This window comes from Dryobates pubescens, chromosome W (genome assembly GCF_014839835.1).
Source record: "Dryobates pubescens isolate bDryPub1 chromosome W, bDryPub1.pri, whole genome shotgun sequence".
NCBI lineage: Eukaryota > Metazoa > Chordata > Aves > Piciformes > Picidae > Dryobates > Dryobates pubescens.
Window position 1 is genome coordinate 405,052 of NC_071656.1, and position 23,378 is coordinate 428,429.

At 45.9% G+C, this 23,378-nt stretch overlaps 1 protein-coding gene across 1 annotated transcript in view; it reads right to left on the reverse strand.

The window, feature by feature from the left end:
* The window catches only part of LOC104301319 (nipped-B-like protein), a 254,016-nt gene that overhangs the window by 174,008 nt on the left and 56,630 nt on the right, over positions 1-23,378 (reverse strand). Inside the window, exons 2-4 of the mRNA XM_054177739.1 lie at positions 12,793-12,936; positions 8,776-8,941; positions 7,490-7,620 (exon numbers count right to left, since the gene is read on the reverse strand). Coding sequence (XP_054033714.1) covers positions 7,490-7,620; positions 8,776-8,941; positions 12,793-12,856 — 361 coding nt within the window. The 5' untranslated portion in view covers positions 12,857-12,936. The remainder of the gene's footprint in view (positions 1-7,489; positions 7,621-8,775; positions 8,942-12,792; positions 12,937-23,378) is intronic.

Sequence of the window (23,378 nt, forward strand, 5' to 3'; positions counted from 1 at the left end):
GTTGAAATCCCCCATGAGGACCAGGGCCTGTGAATGTGAGGACACCTCTATTTGCCTGAGGAGGGCCTCATCTGCTTGGTTCTGCTGCTCAGGTGGCCTGTAGCAGACCCCTACAGTAACATCACCTTCCCTTGTCTTCCCCTTAATCTTCACCCATGTGGTGTCAACCAGCTCATCATCCTTCCCCAGGTGGAGCTCCACTGATTCCAGCTGGTCACTGATATAGAGAGCAACACCTTCTCCCCTCCTACCCTGCCTGTCCTTCCTAAAGAGCTTGTACCCATCTATCCCTACATTCCAGTCATGGGAATCATCCCACCAAGTTTCAGTAATAGCCACTATGTCATAGCATTCCAGCAGCACAGTGGCCCTTGATTCATCCTGTTTGTTGCCCAAGCTGTGTGCATTTGCATAGAGGCACTTCAGCTGTGCTGGCCATGCCACCCTCTTAGATGAATCCCCCTTGATTCCCTTGGGGTGTCCCAATGCTTTGTCCTTGGCTTGCCTCAGGGCAACAAGTGGAGAGCCCTTGCTAGCACTCCATCCCTCTGCCTCTGGTGAGCTGCCCCGATGTTTGACACAGGCAAGCATGAAATTAACAACCCTTTCCCCTTTGAATCTGGCGGGCAGGGCTGGCCATGGTGGTAACTCGCAGCAATAATGCTTTCAAGAAATCAGTCTCGACTCAGACTGAGAGGGAATATAAGAAGGTAGGTAAGTGTCATAAGCAAGAGGTAGGTGTCCAGGCATCTGGCTGCAGACAGTGCTGGAGCCTGGTGCTTGAGATGCAAGGTACTGGGGACAACTCCTGCATAACATGTGAGCAGATTGACTATTTACTTAACTTAGTGGCCAGCCTGAAGGACGAGGTTGCTAGACTTAGAGATGTAAGAGATTGTAGAAGGGTAACAGACCTGAGTAACCAGGCTCTGCAGGCCTCCCAGGCAGAGGATGGTTATTCAAAGAGCAGAGGGGAATGGACACAAATTCCTCTCAAAGGAAGTAAAGTTAAACCTCCTTGTCTCCCAACACCTTCCCCACTGCCCTTGGAAAACAAGTACAGGGCATTGGAGGTCGAGGGTGAGGTGATTCTGATGGAGGACACACCATCTGGGGTTTTGACAGAGGCCAAGCAGCCCGAGGCCAAGCAGCCCAAGGCCAAGCAGCCTTCCCCTGGTATCAGGACCTGCTCCCTTAAAAAAAAGAGGAGGGTAATTGTCATTGGTGATTCTCTCCTGAGGGGAACAGAAGGCCCCATATGTAGGCCAGACCCTACACACAGGGAAGTCTGTTGCCTCCCGGGAGCTATGGTCAAGGATGTTACCAGAAGGATGCCCAGTTTGGTGCAGCCCTCTGACTACTACCCATTACTAGTTATGCAGTTAGGGAATGATGATGTTGCTACCAGAACTTCCAGGGCTATCAAGAATGACTTCAGGGCCCTGGGGGATCTCATTGAGGGGTCTGGTGCTCAAATAATTTTCTCATCTATACCCTTAGTTACAGGAGGGAATACCATAAGGAACAGGACAGCAGCCATAATCAACAAGTGGCTTAGAGGCTGGTGTAGTCAAAAGAATTTTGGGTTTTTCGATATTGAAAAACTGTCTAATGCACCAGGTCAGCTGGCAACAGATGAAGCACATCTGTCCCAGAGGAGGGGAAAGATCAGAGTGTATGAAAATGGCCTATCCCTCAAAGGGAAAAAGATTCTAGGAAGGCAATTGGCAGGTCTCATAGATAGGGCTTTAAACTAGATTCGAAGGGGGAAGGGGCTGAAACCAGTCCCCCCAGGCAGGAGACTGGGGGTGATAAGCTTGAGCCAGAGGTGAAACCAGTAGCCCGGCTGAAGTGCATGTACACTAATGCACGAAGCATGGGTAACAAACAAGAGGAGCTGGAAGCCTTGCTGCAGCAGGAAAGTTATGATGTAGTTGCCATCACAGAGACGTGGTGGGACGACTCACATGACTGGAGCGCTGCAATTGATGGCTACAGGCTTTTCAGAAAAGACAGGCAGGGAAGAAGGGGTGGAGGGGTGGCCCTGTACATCAGGGAGGCACTAGATGCCATTGAGATGGAGATTAGGGATCATCAGGTTGAGTGCCTATGGGTGAGAATTAGAGGGAAGGCTAATCCTGGTTGGAGTCTGTTATAGACCACCCAACCAGGAAGAAAAAGTTGATGAAGCATTTTTTAGGCAACTTAAGGCTGTCTCAAGATCGCCTGACCTTGTTCTCATGGGTGACTTCAACCTGCCTGACATCTGCTGGGAACTCAACACAGCAGAGAGGAGACAGTCCAGGAGGTTCTTGGAATGCATGGAGGACAGCTTCTTATCCCAGGTGCTGAGTGAGCCTACCAGAGGTAAGGCTATGCTAGACCTCCTCTTCACCAGCAGGGAAGGGCTGGTGGGTGATGTGGTGGTCGGAGGCTGTTTAGGGGCCAGCGACCATGAGATAATTGAATTTTCAGTATTTGGTCAAGCTAAGAGGGGCAGCAAGAAGACCTCCACTCTGGACTTCCGGAGGGCGGACTTCAGGTTGCTCAAGGAACTAACTCAGAAGGTTCCTTGGGAGACAGCCCTTAGAAACAAAGGGGTCCAGGAGAGTTGGGACTACTTCAAGGAGGAACTCTTGAAGGCACAGGATCAGGCTGTGCCAATGCGCCGGAAGAGGAGCTGCCGGGGCAGACGGCCAGCCTGGATGGGTGATGAGCTTCTAAAAGAACTAAGGGAAAAAAAGAGGGTGTATCATCTTTGGAAGAAAGGGGAGGCAACCCATGAAAAGTTTAAGGATGTTGCTAGGTCTTGTAGGAAGAAAATTAGGGAGGCAAAAGCACATTTGGAGCTTAGACTGGCCTCTGCTGTGAAGGACAACAAAAAGTCCTTCTATAAATACATTAATAGCAAGAAGAAGGGCAGGGACAACCTCCACTCCTTGGTGGACACGGAGGGGAATGTTGTAACAAAGGATGAGGAGAAGGCAGAGTTACTTAATAACTTCTTTGCCTCAATTTTTTCTAGCAGGACAGAATGTCTTCCAGACAGCTGGCCTGCAGAGCTGGCAGAAGGAGTTAGGGAGCAGCATAGTCTTCCTCTGTTCCAGAATGGGGTAGTTGGTGATCTGCTCTAGCCATTTGGATCCCCACAAGTCCATGGGACCAGATGGGATCCATCCCAGGGTGCTGAGAGAGCTGGCAGATGTGCTGGCCAAGCCGCTCTCCATCATTTTTCAGCAGTCCTGGCTCACTGGAGACATCCCAGACGACTGGAAACTGGCCAACGTGGTGCCCATCCACAAGAAGGGCCGGTTGGATGAGCCAGGGAATTATAGACCTGTCAGCCTGACCTCAGTGCCAGGCAAGATTATGGAACAGGTCATCTTGAGTGCAGTCGCACAGAACTTGGAGGATGGCCAAGGGATCAGGCCCAGCCAGCATGGGTTTAGGAAGGGCAGGTCCTGCCTGACCAACCTGATCTCCTTCTATGATCAGGTGACCCGTCTGGTGGATGCAGGGCAGGCTGTGGATGTAGTCTACCTGGACCTCAGCAAAGCCTTTGACACCGTCCCCCACAGCAAACTCCTGGCTAAGCTGTCAGCCCATGGCTTGGATGGGAGCACACTGCGATGGGTTAGGAACTGGCTGGAGGGCCGAGCCCAGAGAGTGGTGGTGAATGGTGCCACATCCAGCTGGCAGCCAGTCACCAGTGGTGTGCCTCAAGGATCAGTGCTGGGCCCCATGCTCTTTAACATCTTTATTGATGATCTGGATGAGGGCATCGAGTCCATCATCAGTAAATTTGCTGATGACACCAAGCTGGGGGCAGGAGTTGATCTGCTGGAGGGTAGAGAGGCTCTGCAGAGGGACCTCGACAGGCTGGACAGATGGGCAGAGTCCAATGGCATGAGATTTAACACATCCAAGTGCCGGGTTCTGCACATTGGCCGCAGCAACCCCATGCAGAGTTACAAGCTGGGGTCAGAGTGGCTGGAGAGCAGTCAGGCTGAGAGAGACCTGGGGGTGCTGGTTGATGGTAGACTGAACATGAGCCTGCAGTGCGCCCAGGCAGCCAGGAGGGCCAGTGGCATCCTGGCCTGCATCAGGAACAGTGTGGCCAGCAGGAGCAGGGAGGTCATTCTGCCCCTGTACACTGCACTGGTTAGGCCGCACCTCGAGTACTGTGTCCAGTTCTGGGCCCCTCACTTTAGGAAGGATGTTGACTTGCTGGAGCGTGTCCAGAAAAGGGCAACAAGGTTGGTGAGGGGCTTGGAGCACAAGCCCTATGAGGAGAGATTGAGGGAGCTGGGGTTGCTTAGTCTGGAGAAGAGGAGACTCAGGGGTGACCTTATTGCTCTCTACAACTACCTGAGGGGGGGTTGTAGACAGGCAGAGGTTGGTCTCTTCTCCCAGGCAACCAGTACCAGAACAAGAGGACACAGTCTCAGGCTGCGTCAGGGGAGGTTTAGGCTGGAGGTTAGGAGGAAGTTTTACACAGAGAGAGTGATTGCCCATTGGAATGGGCTGCCTGAGGAGGTGGTGGGGTCGCCGACGCTGGGGGTGTTCAGGGCGAGGCTTGACAGGATGCTTGGTTGTATGGTTTAGTTGATTAGGTGGTGTCGGATGATAGGTTGGACACGATGATCTCAAAGGTCTCTTCCAACCTGGTTAATTCTATTCTATTCTAAACCAGCAGAATTCTAAAACCCTATCAATGAGCCCTGCCAACTTCTGCCCTAGAATCCTTTTGCCCCTCTGTGACAGGTGCATCCCATTGGTTGCTTGCAGCTCTGGTGCCTTGTAAACTGAGCTGTGATCATAAAATCCAAAGCCCTGTCTATGACACCAGTCCCAGAACCATGAATTGACCTCTTGGCTCTGCCTAAATGTTCCCTCATCCATTGCTGATGTCAGAGGGATGGAGGAGAACACAGCTTGAGCTTCTGATACCTTTAGCAGTTGCCCCAAGGTCCTGAAGTCTCTTTTAATTGATTGTGAGCCTCTCACTGCTGCATCATCACTATCCACCTGAAAAAACAGCAGGACTCACAAGGGTAGGAAGTTTACCTACAACATCCTTTACCCAGGCACCAGGGAGACAGAGGTGTAGAGTAGGGTTCTGGGTTGGAGTTGGTCATCCTGGACCTCTCTATGAAGTGGGTCCGCTGCCCTCAGCAGGGAGTCACCTACAACAATGACCCTTCGGTTTTTCTTTTATGGGTCAGTCTTTATGGCTGGCCTGAGGCAGGCTGGCCTTGGTGGTACCTCTGGCCTTTATGAGTCCCTGTCCTTGCTTGCAACCATTTCCTCCTTCAGAGCCTCATACCTGTTCTGCAAGGGCACTGTGGATGGTGTGCTTCTCAAAGGAGCACGTTTGCTCCATTTGTATCATTTGTTTCGTCAGGTAGCTTCCTGTTCCCATTGACCCTGCACATGTGAATTACTGCAGGAAGTCTGGGGGGCTACCTGATGAGAGGATATCAAATCTTCTGCTCCACTAAGAGTTGACTCCTGTGCTGTACTTGTAAAGATCAGTTTGTGAAAGTTATCAATTTCCTTTTCACTCTCCCTCATGCTTCTTAACCTACTCACCTCTTCCCTGAGCTCCATCACTTCATCCTGGAGCTGTACCAGCTGGCTAAGCAGGTCAAAAACCTGCTCACACCTCACACACACATAGTTAGTGTTACCCCCAATTGCCTGTAAAAGGCTGTGGCATTCCTCACAACCTGTGGCCTGGGTGCCACTATCCATTTTGGTAGGTGCAGAGAACACAGTCTTCCTTCTCCAAGTAGTCACCATTATGCCTTCAGTAAGACTGAAGCACCTTGTGTTCAGCCCACACACCCTGCTTGTGACAATTAGTGAGTTAATTCAAAAGGAGCCCCTGCGATACCTCACAACCCACTCACTGGGTTCCAACTGAGCTAATTCAAAAGGAGCCCCTGGGGTACACTCAGTCACTATTTGTACTCCCTGTCCCTGTTAGCCTGCCTGCACCAACAGCCAGGTGCTCTCAGCTGTCTGACCACACCCCCTCCCTCTCCCGCCCCACTCACTAGGTTGCAACTAGCGAATAGGCTAGTTGCCTCACAGCTCGCAGTCTGAGAGCCTCTGCCGCTGTCGCCGGGGTTTAAATTTCCCGCGGCTTCTCTGGGAACGCCCCCAGCCACATCGCCCTCACAGGTAACCTCGCAAGAGCCTCCAAGTCAGGTTGCCTCTCCCCCATTCTCTCGCTCAGTTTCCTTGTGTCCGGGAGCCCTCTTTTCTCTTCTAAAGATCTTGGCACAGCACAGAGCTAGCTGGTGCTGATGCAGTTGCCTCGCAGCTCGCAGTCTGAGGTTGTTTCTTATAGTTTTTTCATAGTTTTTAGTATTTAAAGAAAATATTTCGGTTTCAAATTCAAAAGTCTCCACATCTACAAGTAGAATATGTCTGATTAATCCTTAGCTTGGTCTCTCCTCCATCTTTGCTTTTCAGCAGTTGTTGCAGTTTGAGCTGGGTGCCCCCTGATGTGTTCACTCCCTGTGTCCAGAAGTCCAGCCCAGAGGGATGGACACAGGAAATTGTGTGTATTTCCTACCATAACTCTTTGCACCACTATAAGATCCAATGCGGGGTCTAGCACTGTCTCTTTTCTTCCTCCTCTGTCAGCCGGTAACTGGGGGAGATGTCTCCTGGCTTTGGGCCTGCTAGGCCCAAGGCCACGGGGGGATGGGCAGTCTCAGGCCTGGCCAGCTGAGACTAGCCCAGCAGAGGGAGGGGGAAAAAGGAGCCCTGGGGGTCTTGGGTGTACCCTCAGGTGGGAATGGGATGCCTCTGGGTTTGTTTTGGGATCTTTCTTTGTCACTGCACTTTGGGTTTTCTGTAACATTCACTGCTTTCCATTTAAACTTTCATCACTTTTGCAATCCGTTTGTCCTGAGTGTTTATTCCTGCCTGTGGTGGGGGTAGGGGGCTGCCTCAACCCAGCACATTCTTGGTAGCAGAGGATGGTTGTTGTGGGGAGGGGGTCTGCCTCTAAACCCACCACAGCAGTATATCTCACTAAACCTCAGAAAAGAAAATCTGTAAGGCACCACAAATTGCCCCAGAACTATTAAGATACACTATAGCTGAACAGATTTTCAGTAAGATCAAGGCATATTTTCCCAACTTCAACTATTTACTAAGATAAAAATATGAATCTAGCCATAAAGAAATTCTAATAAAAATTACTTTAAAATACAATCCAATCACTCACCCTAGAAACTGAACTTTGTAGTGAAAATAAACATTATTCTTTACAAAAATACACAGATTTTATTGCCATGCTTATTCTAATACAATCACTCTTAGATGTCAAGATACATAAATTTATATCACTATCAAATACAAGGTAAGGCATAGCTATCACAGTTGTTCACCATATATATTTGTGGTTTGTGTCAGTGCCCTAAACTTACAGAACAACATAAAACACAATCAATAAATAATCAAAAGTTCTTACCACTTTGTACTCCATATCTGGTTTGCATGCTTTTCTCCCTGAAAACATTAGGATTCCTTGCCAGGACAGCCTGCAGCAAGACTGGTATATCTCCCTCTGGATCATCACTGCCAAGGTTATCTTTCAATTCTCTATAATTGTGGAAATAAGCAAATAGCAGCAAATGCATTTTCAAATTATAAGAAATCATGAGTCAAGTAAAATAAAAAAACAACCAAACAAAACCAGCCAAACAAAAAAAAACCCCAGAAACAAAAATACACAAACACACATGCACCAAACCCTAAAACAAAATATGACAATTTGCTATTAAAATATAGAAAAAACTAAGTCTGAAAAGCACTGTTCCCTGCCTCTATTTCTTTTTTTAAGGAATGGAAGAACAGGTATTCCTACTAGCATTCAGAATTATTTTCTCTTAATAACCACTTACATATACATGGCTGTCAGTTTCAGACTATAATATTAAAAGTTTCTTATGCCCACTTTTGTATCATGATCTTCTCCAAAAAAGAACACTTTGGCATAACATCAAGAAAGTATTACTGTAAGACTGAAAATAAGATATGTGTGAATTCAGGTTGCAGCCCAATGCTTTGAATTTATTATTTTTTAAACAGGAAAAGTGGCATATCTTTGACATCACAGGATTCCCTTTGAACCATCAAAAATGTAATGGATTTTCTATAAATCAGTGCTTTCACTTGTTTGCTTTGAGGACTTTTAAAAGTTACTTCCATTTCATTTAATCAATTGATTGGAACATGTAGGAAAAAGACAGGACTGTCAACATAAGACAATTCAAAGGACCCGAGCGGAAAATGACAAAACCCAAAATACATTTAAAAAAAGATAATTCATTAGCATACTTGCTGGTTCAATTCTTAAAATACTTAAATTCAATATCTAATCATAAAACACACAGGTGTCTCAAAAAACTATCATTTTGTGTAATACTGAGTATATATTTTATGTGCATTATTAACAAAAGTGGAACACAAATTACTATTGTACAATCAATACCACAGTTTGTACTCCTAACTAGCAACAACACAACAAGCAGCCAGTCTATTTTAAAAAATAATAAAATTAGTTATGGATAATAGTTGTCAGACAATTACTAATGTACTGATTGACAGAAACAATTTAGAGTGGTAATCCACTAAAGTAGCCTAATAAAAAACCCTCCATATTCTGATTTTCATATCCTCACAAACACTCTTCTCAGTTTTAACTTCAAGGAACAATGATGGTGATCTGATATAGTTGAAGTTCAAAACACATACATGTGATCTGTTGACACCTGATTGAGACTGTGGACAAGCTGTGAAACCAGATTTTCATCTCTGCAAGCCAGAAGGCAATTCACCTCTTCAGCTATCCGTCCATTGAAAAGCAGGCTTTTTGTTGTTGTAGCAGGTAAAGGTGATGGAAGAGGCAGCTGGTTCAAAACTGTTATAAGAAAACAGTTCAGAATTATTTCATTAAACATGATCATATAAAGATGGACATTCTCTTACTCATGTGATTAAGAAAGATGTTGCAATCATAGCAATAAGTAGCATGAGCAATCTGGTAATATAAGCTTAGAGCTTGATATAGTGGTAGGCCATGCTTAGCATAAGTGTAGAAGTAACTATTAGTTTAGCAAAATAGTGCTGTGCTAGCAGTGTGTAACTAAAACAAAGAGTTATCTTGGAATAACAGGATATATACGTCAATCAACAACTTCACGTGATATTAGTAGTTTAACCAATAATGTATAACAGTAGGATGTGTGGACAATTGTGGGGAACCAATGAAATTATACCAACCATGCTCTGTGAGTTTGTGTGTCTATATAAGCTGTAGAGGTTCCTTAATTAAACTGAACAATGCTTCGATCATATTGGTCATCCGTATTGATTCCGATCTCCATCATCAAAGAAAGAAAACTTGGCAATTACATTTGAAATATAGGAAAGATTTCTGGATTGATGTATTTGGTTTGGCTAAGCTGGAGTTAATTATCCTCACAGCATCTTTCTAGTGGTGTGTTTTGCAGCAGTGATTGATAACACAGCAGTGTTTTGGCTATTGTTGAATAAGTATCCAGGCTGTGTCCTTTCAACATTTCCCTGCCCCAAGAGTACACTGAGGGGCGGGCAAGATCTTGGGAGGGGACACGGCTGAGCCAGCTGACTCAGACTGGCCAAAGGGGTATTCCATACCATATGAGGTCAGCTCAGATATAAGAATGAAGTGAAAGTAGGAAGTGGGGGATTTGTCCATGGCGTCTATCCTCCTAAGCAACCACCAAGCTGCCTGAGACTGACCATCGTCCTGCTGATGGGAAGTAGAGACTAACATCTCTCTCTCTCTCTGTTTGCTTTCACTTCCACGCTGTCTATTGCTTTTTGCTTATTATTGTCATTAAAATTGCTTCTATCTTATTACTGGATTTTGTTATATTTTTCCCCTCTCCCCTGTCCATTTAAGAGGGGAAGTGTTAGAGCAGCTTTGGTGGGCATCTGGCCCCTAGGCCAGGGCCAAACCACCACAGTCTATTTTGGTGCCAAAACTCGGGAAAAATATATCATAGCTGTAATTCTGCAGTTTTTCTATAAGCCTGCTTAAGATACAAGCTTCTGTGCTGGTCACGTGGCTTGTTGATAACATTTGCTTTGTTTTGGAAATACTTTGTTTGTTTAGGAACATGCCGAGGCAGATAATGGCTATGTGTTTCTCATGCTTGTAGGGCTGCTGTTCTGTGAGAGCTATGCTGGAGAGGTTATAATTTCTTTCTCCCTGCCTGAAATTATAATTGCTTCTATTTTTCCCCTCTCCCCTGTCCATTTAAGAGGGGGAGTGATAGAGCGGCTTTGGTGGGCATCTGGCCTCCAGGCCTGGGCCAAACCACCACAACTGATTTAATCATGAGCACACACACACACACAAAGTTTGGATTCCGTTTTAAACAAAGTAATTCAGTCATGTCCATAAATTATATTACTATATTATTTACAATAATAGATTATTGTAAATATTTAACTGTGCTAAGTATTATGAATAAAACCATACTTTTAAACATTACGGAATATTAAGTTATTTAATACTATGGCAGTTTTCTCTTGGAGGTGAAAACATGGATCAAGAGAAGGAAAGAAATGCAAAATCCTTGTAACTCCATGCAGTACTGTGTTTTATTCTGACCTTCATATTTAAGTTAGTGGTAGATTAAAAAAACCCAACCAAACAAAGACACCACCAAAAAAATTAAGCAACCCAACAACCAATTTAATCCACTGATTAAATTCTCAGTTTATTCTTCTGCTGTATTCATTTTTATGTAAGCAATCTTCTCAAGTTCCTTTCATGCATCCACAAAAACAAGCTGACCCTGACTTGAATTTCCCAGTCTGATTAAATTAAAAATAGCTTCAGGGGAAAAAAAAAAAACAACTGTGAAATATACTCTTTTAGTGCTCTCACATTTTGAAATTATTTTTTAAAAAAATAAGGGGAGGAGGGAGGGTAGAATTCCAGTATTTCTTTCCCCCTGTAGAATGCATCTCATTACTGTATTTAGAATAAACTGTAATTCAGATAAAAGTGTATAATAGATTAAAATATCTGGCGTCCATTACTTGCATGAGATTGTCTTGAATCTAATTTTTTCTCTATCTTCAGGGAAGACAATAAGATAAATTATAAACTACCCATAAACATACATGTTTTTCTTTATTTGTGGGGTACCCAGATATGTTACTGAATGATATTCCAAATAAACAATTAATTCCTGTATTTTAAGTTTTGGGTTTATTTAAGGCTTTTTTTAATCTACATTTCATTACACATTTAGATTACTATATTTCATTTCAATATTTTTTTAATTTAAGCAATGACAAAATTAACATTTTTAATGTTAATTCAGGCCCAGACAGCATAGATTTAGGTCCCGCCTGACCAACCTGATCTCCTTCTATGATCAGGTGACCTGCCTGGTAGATGTGGGGAAGGCAGTGGATGTAGTCTACCTGGACCTGAGCAAGGCCTTTGACACTGTCCCCCACAGCAAACTCCTGGCCAAGCTGTCAGCCCATGGCTTGGACAGCAGCACTCTGAGCTGGGTTAAGTACTGGCTGGAGAGTGGTGATGAATGGTGCCACATCCAGCTGGCAGCCAGTGACTAGTGGTGTCCCCCAGAGACCAATGTTGGGCCCTATCCTGTTCAATATCTGGACAAGGGGATTGAGTCCATCATCAGTAAATTTTCAGATAACACCAAGCTGGGGGCAGGAGATGATCTGCTGGAGGGTAGGAGGGCTCTGCAGAGGGACCTCGACAGGCTGGACAGATGGGCAGAATCCAACAGCATGAGATTTAACACATCCAAGTGCTGGGTTCTACACACTGGCCACAACAACCCCATGCAGTGCTACAGGCTGGAAACAGAGTGGCTGGAGAATGGCCAGGCAGAGAGGGACCTGGGGGTACTGGTTGATAGTAGGCTGAACATGAGCCTGCAGTGTGCCCAGGTGGCCAAGAAGGCCAATGGCATCCTGGCCTGCATCAGGAACAGTGTGGCCAGCAGGAGCAGGGAAGTCATTCTGCCCTGTACTAAGCACTGGTTAGGTCACACCTTGAGTACTGTGTCCAGTTCTGGGCTCCTCAATTCAAGAAAGATGTTGAGTTGCTTGAACATGTCCAGATAAGGGCAACAAAGCTGGTGAGGGGTCTGGCACAACAAAGCTGGTGAGGGGTTTGGAGCACAAGCCCTATGAGGAGAGGCTGAGGGAGCTGGGGTTGTTGAGCCTGGAGAAGTAGAGGCTCAGAGGAGACCTTATTGCTGTCTACAACTACCTGAAAGGAGGTTGTAGCCATGTGGGGGTTGGTCTCTTCTCCTAGGCAACCAGCAACAGAACCAGAGGACACAGTCTCAAGCTGTGCCAGGGGAGGTTTAGCCTGGATGTTAGGAAGAAATTCTTCACAGAAAGAGTGATTGGCCTTTGGAATGGGCTGCCCAGGGAGGTGGTAGAATCACCACCCCTGGAAGTGTTTAAAATTGGACTGGATGAGGCACTTGGTGCCATGGTTTAGTTGATTAGATGGTGTTGGGTGATAGGTCGGACTTGATGATCTCAAAGGTCTTTTCCAAGCTGGCTGATTCTGTGATTCTGTAATACCAACTCTTATTTTCAATAGATTTACTTATAAGAACATAAAAAATAAAACTATTTTTTGTGTTTTGAAAATGCAAGTGTTTACTTGAAGTAGTAGAATGGAACATAATAAAATAAAAATAAACAACTAAGAGTACTTACGGTCTGTAAGGCTAGCAATCCCTGCAAGAGTAGTGATGGGAACATGAGGCATATCCCCATTCATCCTGAAATTCTGGGATGGTAGCACCTACACAGATATATTAGTTCAGGTGCCGGCTATCATTACTTCCCATGTCCCAAGCACTAAAAAAACAAGCAAACAAACAAACCACAAAACAAAATTAAAATTGTTGTCTTACCTAAAATATTTTAAAATTCAATAACATACATGAAACACAGACAATAACCTCTGCTGAAATCTAAGTAAATTTTGTCAAATGTGGGTAGTACAATCTATAAAACAAATATCAAGGCACATGAAGGAATCAAAAAGCAATCTTTTGGTCTCAGAAACAAAAAAGATGCAAGATAAGACAAAAGAAAATTTGGTCAGCTTGAGCAAATTGATGTTGTTTAGCCTGGAGAAGAGGAGGCTCAGGGGTGACCTCATTGCTCTCTACAACTACCTGAAAGGTGGTTGTAACCAGGAAGGGGTTGGTCTCTTCTCCCAGGCAACCAGCACCAGAACAAGGGGACACAGTCTCAAGCTGCGCCAGGGGAAGTTTAGGCTCGAGGTGAGGAGAAAGTTCTTCACTGAGTGAGTCGTTCGTCATTGGAATGGGCTGCCCAGGGAGGTGGTGGAGTCACCATCCCTGGAGGTGTTCAAGAGGGGATTGGATGTGGCACTTGGTGCCATGGTCTAGTCATGAGGTCTGTGGTGACAGGTTGGACTCGATGATCTTTGAGGTCTCTTCCAACCTTAGTGATACTGTGAGACTGTGATACTGTAACCAAGAAAGAAAAACAAACAAGCAAACCCACCACACTAACCAACCATCAATAAAACCCCACAAACAAAATTACACCCACAAAAAAAAGCCAATAAAAAGAATCATATTCAGATATGGCAGCATCTGACTATCAATAAAATGACCAGAGGACTCTGATCACTAGTTACCATACAAAGGTTCAAGCTCTGCAGTTTTGAAACATTCCTTTTGGTTGAAATACATTGTCTCCTCAACAAAAACACCAGTTTTTCCATGGCTTAGCTATGTATGTGCATGAGAAATGTAGAAAATAAAATAAAGGGGAAAAAAAGATCTGTTTATATGCAGTAATACAGAGGCTCAGTGGTGATGTAAAGATAAGTAACATCTCAGATTCAGAAGTTTGGTATGTATGTTTAAATGTTTCATTGTCCATACTCTAGGGTATTCTTTAACTTATTATACCTTTACATTTCAATAATAACTTAGATATGACTAAGCCAATATATTTCTTAAAATACTAGAGATAAAATCAGGTGGATTAAAATTAAATTTTAAAGAAGGGCTAGGGTATTAGGTCTCTATAGTTTGGGGTTTTTTAAAGCATTAGATTAAATAGAATACTTTAAATACACTTATGTTTTATTTAGTTTACATTATTAAATCTTTAGTTAGAATGAAAATATTTTTAAGTGGTTTTAATTTCTTATATGTTGAATAGCATTGTATTGATGTAACTGCAGCACAGTGATTACAGCTCATCTCTGCAGCGGCACAAAGTAAATCAGCAAAATTAATTTATTAGCTACTTTATAATTTAGGTGAGCACTGGACTTTTCCTTTAAAATAGAAAACATGCTACTATAAATTTAAGAAGCCTTGCCTTATAGTCAGTTTTAAACTTCCACATATTGCAATAAACTACTTTTCTTTCATAATCTGTCCTAAAAAAAAGTAAATAAAGAATAAGGGAGAGGCAAAAAGAGAATCAATTAATATCCTCTTGTTCTCATTCAAATAAAATACTGTGACTGAGTACATCATACAGACTTAGTCACAAGAGAGCAAATTTCCAATTTCCATACCAGAGCTACAATTTCCTATGACAGCACTTCTGTTAAAAGTTTCCAGAATTAAATGTTTTTATATACTTTTTAAAATAGTAGGGAGTTACACGATGTAATGAGTTAACACAAGGGTTAACCCTCCAACACAGATGTGAGGGAAAAGTAACACACAAAAAGAGATAAGAGTTTACTGAATAAATGAGATAACATAAATGCACAATTACCTTAGATAATAATCTAATTAATAATATTTGCAGAAGAAGTGCAGTGAAATACAGGAAAAGAAAAAAAATAACATAAAAGAAAACCAGTGATCTGTCTCACTCCCACTCATCTCACTGCCATGGAAAAAGCCAACAACCAAGAACCCGGAAGCCAGAAGCAGAAACTGGCACAGGAAGACTCCCATGTTGCAATCTGAACTTCAAGCCCCATAATACTTTGCTCCGGTTAGCACTTTCATTTTTGAAGCTGGCATGACTGCAGTATGGTACGACAGCAGGCAGGTTCAACTCAACCCATGGCACCTTGACACATCCCCCACACCCCCGTGGCAGAAACCCAAGAGGCTGACAGCTCATGCTATGGAGAGCTCCCTATGCTCTCATCCCCTGGCTGAATGCGGTGACTCAAAAGATAGTGGGCAATGGCAGCAGGTTCCTGCTCGGCACGATAGGCACCATGAGCACGTGTCCCACATAACTACCTCACCTTCCCAGCTGCTCTTGCAAAACAGATACAGTGCCCTGCAAGGGGAAGTGACCGATGACAAGAGTGATGGATCACCCAGCTTGGAGGAGCTTCCGAGGTTTAGTCAGTCTAGACCCCCACATCAAAACCTCTTCAGTAAAGAATAAAAGATGGGTCATTGTCATAGGTGACACTTCTGAAGGGAGTACAAGGCCAGATATGCAGGCCAGACCCATCTCTTTGGGAAATATGCTGTCTCCTGGGGCCCTGGAGTGATGTAAGAAGAAAGTTTCCTTCCCTAGTGCAGTCCTTGGACTATGATCCACTGCTGATCTTTCAGGTAGGCAGTGATGAAGTAATGAAAAGTCCAAGGACTATGAAGAGAGACTTCAGGGCATAGAATGCTCCTAGAGTGCCTAGATGACACCCACACCCACCTAGATGTGTGGGTGGTGCTGAGCGGAGCTGTCAGACACCCTGCTAATATGTGGGTGCCTGGAAGTTGCTGTTCCCCTATCACGCCATCAAGAATATCCATGAGCAGGTTGAAAGCTTATGGGTAGGTATTAGGGATTGGGACAACAAAGGGAGCCTTGTGGTAGGACTCTACTACAGGCCACCCAATCAAGCGGGGCCTACTGATGAAGCCTTCTTACTCCAGCTCGAGAAGACATCATGATCACAGGCTCTTATCTAGAGGATTTTAACTACCCCAACAGCTGTTGGAAAAGTAACATAGCAAGCTGTAGGTAATCTAGGAGTCTCCTAGAGTGCCTAGATGACAACTTCTTAAGACAAGAAATTAACAGCCCTACCCAAGGGGATGCGTTATTGGACCTGTTGGTCACAAATGCAAGTGAAGTCATCAGGGATGTCAAAGTTGAATGCAGCCTGGGCTGCAGCCATCATGCACTACTGCAGTTCACTGTCCTAAGGGGTATGAAGCCCATGAGAGGCATAGTTAGGACCCTAAATTTTAAGAAAGCAAACTTCCCGCTCTTTGGGGAGTTAGCAATAGGATCCCTTGGAAAATGGCCCTAGAGACAAGGGAGTGGAACAGAGCTGGCAGATCTTTAAGGATGCTTTCCATAGAGTGTAAGAGATCTCAATCCTCAGGTGTAAGAAACGGGGCAAGGAAGCCAAGAGACCACCATGGCAGAGTTGAGACCTGCTGGTCAAACTAAAAGGCAGGATGGAACTACACAGGCAGTGGAAGCAGGGACAGGCATCCTGGAAAGAGTCTAGGGACATTGCCCAGTTGTGTAGGGACGAGATCAGGAAGGCCAAGGCGCAACTGGAACTGAACTTGGCAAGGGATGTAAACAAGAAAGGCTTCTACAGGTATGTTAACCAGAAAAGGAAAGTTAAAGAAAGTATACCCCCCCATGATGAGCAACAGTGGGGAACTAGGAACAATGGATGAGGAGAAGGCTGAGATTCTCAACAACTCTTTTACATAGAATACATAGAATAAACCAGGTTGGAAGAGACCTTCAAGATCATCGCGTCCAACCCATCAACCAATCCAACACCACCCAAACAACTAACCCACGGCACCAAGCACCCCATCAAGTCTTCTCCTGAAAACCTCCAGTAATGGCGACTCCACCACCTCCCCAGGCAGCCCATTCCAATGTGCAATCACTCTTTCTGTATAGAACTTTTTCCTAACATCTAGCCTGAACCTCCCCTGGCGCAGCCTGAGACTGTGTCCTCTTGTTCTGGTACTGGCCGCCTGGGAGAAGAGACCAACATCCGTCTGTCTACAACCTCCCTTCAGGTAGTTGTAGAGAGTAATAAGGTCGCCCCTGAGTCTCCTCCAGGCTAAGCAACCCCAGCTCCCTCAGCCTCTCCTCGTAGGGCTTATGTTCCAAACCCCTCACCAACTTTGTTGCTCTTCTCTGGACTCGTTCCAGCAAGTCAACATCCTTCCTAAACTGAGGGGCCCAGAACTGGACACAGTACTCGAGGTGCGGCCTAACCAGTGCAGTGTACAGGGGCACAATGACCTCCCTGCTCCTGCTGGCCACACTGTTCCTGATGCAGGCCAGGATGCCATTGGCCCTCTTGGCTGCCTGGGCGAACTGCAGGCTCATGTTCAGTCTACCGTCAACCAGCACCTCCAGGTCCCTCTCTGCCTGACTGCTCTCCAGCCACTCTGACCCCAGCCTGTAGCTCTGCATGGGGTTGCTGTGGCCAATGTGCAGAACCCGGCACTTGGATGTGTTAAATCTCATGCCGTTGGACTCTGCCCATCTGTCCAGCCTGTTGAGGTCCCTCTGCAGAGCCTCTCTACCCTCCAGCAGATCAACTCCTGCCCCCAGCTTGGTGTCATCCGCAAATTTACTGATGATGGACTCAATGCCCTCATCCAGATCATCAATAAAGATGTTAAAGAGCATGGGGCCCAGTACTGATCCTTGGGGCACACCACTAGTGACTGGCTGCCAGCTGGATGTGGCACCATTCACCACCAGTCTCTGGGCTCGGCCCTCCAGCCAGTTCCTAACCCATCGCAGTGTGCTCCCATCCAAGCAATAGGCTGACAGCTTGGCCAGGAGTTTGCTATGGGGAACGGTGTCAAAGGCCTTGCTGAGGTCCAGGTAGACTACATCCACAGGCCTCCCCACATCCACCAGGCGGGTCACCTGATCATAGAAGGAGATCAGGTTGGTCAGGCAGGACCTGCCCTTCCTAAACCCATGCTCGCTGGGCCTGATCCCTTGGCCATCCTCTAAGTGTTGTGTGATTGCACTCAGGACGACCCGTTCCATAATCTTGCCTGGCACTGAGGTCAGGCTGACAGGCCTGTAATTCCCTGGCTCATCCAACCGGCCCTTCTTGTGGATGGGTACCACGTTGGCCAGCTTCCATTCCTCGGGGATCTCTCCAGTCAGCCAGGACTGATGAAAAATGATGGAGAGTGGCTTGGCCAGCACATCTGCCAGCTCTCTCAGCACCCTAGGATGGATCCCATCTGGTCCCATGGACTTGTGGGGGTCTAAGCTGCTGAGGAGAGCTCCGATCACTTGCTCATGGAACACAGGGAAACTATGCAGCTCCCTGGTTCCATCTGCCAGCTCTGCAGGCCAGCTGTGTGGAAGACATTCTGTCCTGCTAGTAAAAATTGAGGCAAAGAAGGTGTTAAGTACCTCTGCCTTTTCCTCATCCTTTGATACAATGTTTCCCTCCATGTCAACCAAGGAGTGGAGGCTGTCCTTGCACTTCCTCTTGCTATTCATGTATTTATAGAAGGACTTTTTGTTGTCCTTCACAGAAGAGGCCAGTTTAAGCTCCAATTGTGCTTTTGCCTCCCTAATTTTCTTCCTACATGTTTTAGCAACATCCTTAAACTTTCTGTGGGTTGCCTCCCCTTTCTTCCAAAGATGGTATACCCTCTTTTTTTCCCTTTGTTCTATTAAAAGTTCATTACCCATCCAGGCTGGCCGTCTGCCCCGGTGGCTCATCTTCCGACACATTGGCACAGCCTGTTCCTGCGCCCTCAACAGTTCTTCCTTGAAGCAGGTCCAGCCCTATGTATGTGATCTATCTGGACTTCTACAAGCCCTTTGACACGGTCTCCCACAACATCCTACTTGTCAAGATGGAGACATACGGATTTGATGGGTGGACTGTTCAGTGGATCAGGAGTTGGCTGGCTGGTCACATCCAGAGGGTAGTGCTCAACGTCTCAAAGTCCAGATGGAGAGCAGTGACAAGTGATGTCCTTCAGGGATCTTTACTGGGACCTGTGCTGTGTAATATTTCTATCAATGTTATAGACAGCAGGATCGAGTGCACCATCAGCAAGCGTGCAGATGACACCAAGCTGAGAAGAGCTCTCAATACACCAGAGGGATGGGATGGCATCCAGAGAAACCTGGACAAGCTGGTGAGATGGGCCTAGGTGAACTTCATGAGGTTCAACAAAGCAAGTGCGGGGTTCTGCACCTGAGCCAGAACTATCCTCGCTATCAATACACGCTGGGGGATGAGGTGATAGAAAGCAGCCCTGCAGAAAAGGACTTGGGGGTGCTGATGGTCAGGAAGCTGAACATGTGCAGACAGTGTGCGCTTGCAGCCCAGAAGGCAAATCATATCCTAGGCTGTATCAAAAGCAGTGTTACCAGCAGATCCAGAGAGGTGATTCTGCCACTTTGCGCTGGTGAGACTTCACCTGGAGTACTGGTGTACAGGTCTGGAGTCTTCAGTATAGGAAGGACATGGATCTGATGGAGAGGGTCCAGAGGAGGGATATGAAAATGATCAAGGGGTTGAAGCACCTCTGCTACAAAGGTAGGACAAGGGAGCAAGGGAGCTGAGGGTGTTCAGCCTGGAAAAGAGGAGGCTCTGGGGAGACCTAATAGCAACTTTGCAGTACCTGAAGGGGGCCTACAAGGATGGAGAGAGACTGTTTACAAAGGTCTGTAGTGATAGGATGAGGGGCAATGGCTTCAAACTAGAGAAGAGTAGATTTAGACTGGATGTTAGGAACAAGTTCTTTACTATGAGGCTGGTGGAACATTGGAACAGGTTGCCCAGGGAGGTGGTTGGGGCCCCATCCCTGGAGATATTCAAAGTGAGGCTTGACAGGGCTCTGGGCAACCTGATTTAGTTGAGGATGCCCCTGCTTGCTGCAGAGGGGGTTGGACTAGATGAACTTTGGAGGTCCCTTCCAACCCAGACCATTCTATGATTCACCTCATACTGGACAGGGGCGGTGCCTCCACAGCTGTGCAGAGTGCAGAGTGCACATTGGCCTTTCAGTGGCACTGTTGCACTGCTTTTAGGCCACACAGTCAGGCCAGGCCATCTCACACCCTGTGTGAGACAATAAAGCAATTGGTATCTCATATGTTGCAACAGGAGTTATGTCCAGTTCTGGGACACTCAGTTTAGGAAAGATGTTGACTGGCTGGAACGTGTCCAGAGAAGGGCAACAAAGCTGGGGAGAGGTTTGGGGCACAAGCCCTATGAGGAGAGACTGAAGGAGCTGGGGTTGCTCAGCCTGGAGAAGAGGAGGTTCAGAGGAGACATCATTGCTATCTACAACTACCTGAAGGGAGGCTGTAGCCAGGTGGGGGTTGGTCTCTTCTCCCAGGCACCCAGCACCAGAACAAGAGGACACAGTCTCAAGCTGTGCCAGGGGAGGTTTAGGCTGGATGTTAGGAAGAAATTCTTCATAGAAAGAGTGATTGGCCAGTGCAATGGGCTGCCCAGGGAGGTGGTGGAGTCACCATCACTGAAGGTGTTTAGGAAGAGACTTGATGGGGTGCTTGGTGCCATGGTTTAGTTGATTAGATAGTGTTGGATGATAGGTTGGACTCGATCTCAAAGGTCTCTTCCAACCTGGTCTGGTCTATCCTAGTCTGGTCTAGTCTTATTCTATTCTATAGCAGTGTTTCAAATACTGGGCCTTGAATCACATGTTCAATATAATCTTGAATGGCATATTCAGTATAATCCAAGTGTGAACGTAGTTTCATTTAAACACAGTACTTGGCAGTTATTCTCCTGTCTAATATGAATTATATGGTACCTCTCATGGATTTGATGAAATATTTCTGTTAGATTAAGATGTTTATTTAAAAAGTAGCTTTTAAAATATATTTTCAAATGTATCTAATTTACTACATTTGCATTACATGTTGAAACAGGAGCTATTGAGTGAAAGCAGTGTTTAAAATACTGGACCTTGGATGACATGCTCAATATAATCTTGAATGATGTTAGCCACCATGGTGCACCCTGTGGTTTTACTTGTGTGACCTTGGGGAGGGCATGAGGAAGTGGGATGGAAAACCCACTTCAGTCCTAGCTACATGAGTACATGAATTACAGGAGAATTTTTCCCCAAAGAATGCTGCCTCAGTTTCCAGTGGAAAGTAACCCAAAAAGAGTAAACAAGCTGACACTGCTTCTGATCCTCCTGAAGGGAGGTAGGGGACAGTGGACCATGTGATAGGGAAAATGCAAGGGCCATTGATGAGCTAGGACTCACAGTAGTGCCTGGGAGCTATCGAGCAGGGAGCAGATCCCTGCCCTGCATAAAGGTACCCCAACTGAAGGGTATCTGTGCCAATGCATGGAGCATGGGGAACAAGCTTGAAGCTATCATCCAGCAGGAAAACTGATATTATTGCCCTGACAGAAACATGGTAGGATGAATCCCATACCTGGAGTGCTCTGTTGGATGGCTATAGGCTCTTCAGAAGGGATAGGCCCAGGAGAGGCGGTGGGGTGGCCCTGTGTGTTAGGGAAAGTCTCGACTGTCTCGAGCATGATGATGACAGTGATGATAGGATTGAATGCTTTTGAGTAAGAATTAGGAAAGGCCAACAAGGCAGATGTCATGATGGGGGTCTGCTATAGACCACCCACCCAGAATGATGAGGTTGATGAAGTGTTTCATAGGTATCTGAGGAAGGTCTCAGAATCGCTAGCCCTTGCTCCTGTGGGGGACTTCAACTTAACCAGGTATCTGCTGGAAATACAACACAGCAATCCCAGAGGTTCTTAGAGTACATGGAAGATACCTTCCTAACACAGCTGGTTAATGAGCCAACAAGGGATAGCTCTCTGCTAGACCTGCTGCTTGTAAACAGAGAAGGACTAGGAGGAGATTTAAAGGTTGGTGGCTGTCTTGGACAAAGTGACCACGAGATGGTGAAGTTTTTGATTCTTAGTGAAGTCAGGAGGGGAGTCAATAGAACTACATTCTTGGACTTCTGGAAGGCAGACTTTGACTTGTTTAGACCTGTTGATGGTATTGTAATAAAATATATTTATATTTAATATTTTGGTGGTGGTAGCTTCAGGCACTGCCAAAACTTATTTACAAAGTATATTTACAGGTTCTGTTATTTGGTTGTGGGTAATATATTCCACATACAAGGAATATGAAGACAGTTACATGATTTAAGCAAAATCATGGATTTCCAATACAGCAATTCAAATTGGAAATAAAGGTGCTGCGATCTGCAGTTTCCCACAAGGGGGATTTTATAGCAAATTAGCTGCGTACTCACAGCTTGCTACTTTTTTCTGGTATCTTTCCAGACACTGCAACAATAATTCAAGTGGTTCTTGGATTGGAGAGGGCTAAGGGACCTCTCTCTTCTCATGCACTCTGGCGCAGGGCTCTTGGAGCTATAATTCAAGTGGTTTCTTCCTGGTTCATGAGCTTGAATGAGAGACTGTTTGAGTGGACGCCCAGATGAAGATATGGACTTCACCGGACATGTCATCAGAAGATTTCTGATTTGATGATGTATTTAGGTGCAAAGATTATGGTATGAAATAAGGGGTGGCGTGTTGCAGTTTGAGCTGGGTGCCCCCCCTGCTGTGTTTACTTCCTGTGTCCAGAAAATTGTACAGGAAATTGTGTATTTCTACCATAATTCTTTGCACCACTAGAAGATCCAGTGCGGGGTCTAGCACTTCCTCTTTCTTCCTCCTCTGCCAGCCGGTAACTGGGGGAGATGTCTGCTGGCTTTGGGCCGGGTTAGGCCCAAGGCCACAGGGGGATGGGCAGTCTCAGACCTGGCCAGCTGAGACTGCCCTAGCAGAGGGAGGGGGAAGAAGGAGCCCTGGGGGTCTTGGGTGTACCCTCAGGTGGGAATGGGATGTCTCTGGGTTTGCTTTGGGATCTTTCTTTGTCACTGTGCTTTGGGTTTTCTGTAAACATTCACTGCTTTCTATTTAAACTTTCATCACTTTTGCAATCTGTTTGTCTTGAGTGTTTATTTCTGCCCATGGTGGGGAAGAGGGGGCTGCCTCAACCCAGCACACTTGGCTTGGAGAGGGCTAAGGGGCCTCTCTCAGGCACTCCAACACAGGGCTCTTGGAGCTTTGATTGCTTCAGGCTGCAGCAGTGCAGCTCTTCCAGGATTCAGTTCTCTCAAGGCTTTTCCCCTTTCTGCCTCCGGCTTTGTTCCATGTACAGGGCCCAGATGTGGTTTGCCTGCTAGGACAGACTCTTCAGCTGCAACTTCAGCAGCATTCAGCTCTTCTTGCTTTCCCAGTAAGAACAAGGAAAATTGACTACCTTCTCAGCTGG